The sequence below is a fragment of the Lipomyces doorenjongii genome, assembly GCF_038497915.1.
Source record: "Lipomyces doorenjongii strain NRRL Y-27504 unplaced genomic scaffold V1508scaffold_238, whole genome shotgun sequence".
Taxonomy (NCBI): Eukaryota; Fungi; Ascomycota; class Lipomycetes; order Lipomycetales; family Lipomycetaceae; genus Lipomyces; species Lipomyces doorenjongii.
Genome location: NW_027118305.1, coordinates 2,228 through 3,853, shown reverse-complemented (window position 1 = coordinate 3,853; position 1,626 = coordinate 2,228). Strand labels below are relative to the sequence as shown.

The 1,626-nt window shown below is 44.2% G+C and overlaps 1 protein-coding gene across 1 annotated transcript; it reads right to left on the bottom strand.

The window, feature by feature from the left end:
* Positions 1 to 771: 771 nt before the first annotated feature.
* V1508DRAFT_123835 (uncharacterized protein) lies at positions 772 to 1,268 on the bottom strand. The gene has a single exon (XM_066935929.1). It carries the CDS (start codon positions 1,174 to 1,176, stop codon positions 880 to 882), a length of 297 nt encoding a protein of 98 aa, XP_066791955.1. The 5' UTR covers positions 1,177 to 1,268; the 3' UTR covers positions 772 to 879.
* Positions 1,269 to 1,626: the final 358 nt, after the last annotated feature.

Here is a 1,626-nt window from a genome sequence, read left to right as displayed (position 1 = left end):
GCAGCCGACATTTTATTCGTTGCGAATGAAAGTTTATTCTGCGAATTGCGAATACGAATGCGAATAGAGAAAATTGTATTCGTGTCCAGCCCTAAGTATATGTAGTTTTCTATTGCTTATAAAAATCATTCATCAACATCAACATCCTCATCGTATCTGCCTTCATCGAATACCTCCTGACTCCAAGTAAGTCTCACCCTGCGTTGAACAATCTCTCCACTTGGACTTCGGAGGCCGGAATGGCTAGATAATCTCTAGCGGCCGATGGCATTCGTGGATATTCTTGTTTATGCGTGTACCACCAATGGCAGAGCCAATTGGGATCCGCCGTATCGATTGTAGTGACTAAAGGACTATCAAAATATCGTTGAATGTCATTATGTAAAGTCTGGCTGCGAGGCAGCACTTTGGAAAGCATTCTAGACTCCAAATCGTTGCTACTGTAATCCGCCGAAAGACGCAGGGTCGGCGAATCGTTATCAGTGGATGCATAGATCGAATGAAGCTTTTCGCGGATAGCATTAACTATAAGGGTACCTGAGTTTTCGTCCGCTTCTAGCTCTTTCAAGATCAATTTTTGTTTCACTCGAGGATCTAGCATTAGCGCGATATAATAAGTGTCCGTTTCATCCATAAATGTATAGTGTTTCTTGTATTTCTTCATTCCTTGTTGAACGGCGAATACAATATCTTCATCAAGGTCTGCAAACTCCCCCTTGCGTTCGGAGGCATCGTGTAACAAATCATGAAGCTCATAATAAATCGCAACTGAGAGGCTGATTTGTGGCTTGTCGCTGATATGAGCAGAGTATATTCGTCAAACTTCGACAGAACTTTGTGGACTTGTTCAAGCCACAGCCAGTCGTTGGATGAGAAAGGTCACAAGTCCGTCTGCAACTCTAAGAACTTGTTGATCTGACGTTTAGCTTGAAGTCCATCATTAAGCATGTGAAAAGTTGAGATCCATCTTGTGTCAACGTCGTATTGAATGAACTTATTTGGCAGATTCAGGAAGTCGCATATCTCCTTCCATTTTTGTCGCCGCTGCGGGCTCCTGTCAATCCACAGGCCGAATATTCTCAGCTTCGCCAGTGTGCCCGTCGAGGAAAGTGGAGGAAGTCCGTCTCTGAGATCGTTACAAGCTGAAAATGCCTCGCCAATAAGATCGGAGGACATCCTTAACGATAAGGTTCAAGATATGCGCTAGGCAACGGACAAAACTTTCAACTCCTTGGAATAATGGCTCTTTCTCAGCATTTATCGGCCTTGAGGCTGTTATACAGCTCCGAGGCCATTACTTCGTTGTTTCTTGCATTGTCTCCGGTAATGGAAATCAACTTGGATTGCAATTCTAACTCTACTAGCATTTCTTTGACTGCGGCAGCCATGTTCTCTCCACTGTGTAATCCACGGAGCTCAGTGAATTCCAGCACACACTCTCTGTAGTCACAGTTCTAGGTAAGCCAATGACCAATAATCCCCAGGATCGGAAGATAGTTCTTGCTAGTCCAGACATCGAGCGATAATGCAATCGGCTTGCAAGTAGAATCATGCTCCTCTTATAATTGGAGACGTTATATCGTAAAATCGTCGAGAAGTCGCGGCCGAACTGTATGAAGAGAGGAG

Excerpts from the sequence above, each read along its gene's own strand:
- V1508DRAFT_123835 (XM_066935929.1), bottom strand. The coding sequence starts at position 1,176 with ATGTCCTCCGATCTTATTGGCGAGGCATTTTCAGCTTGTAACGATCTC.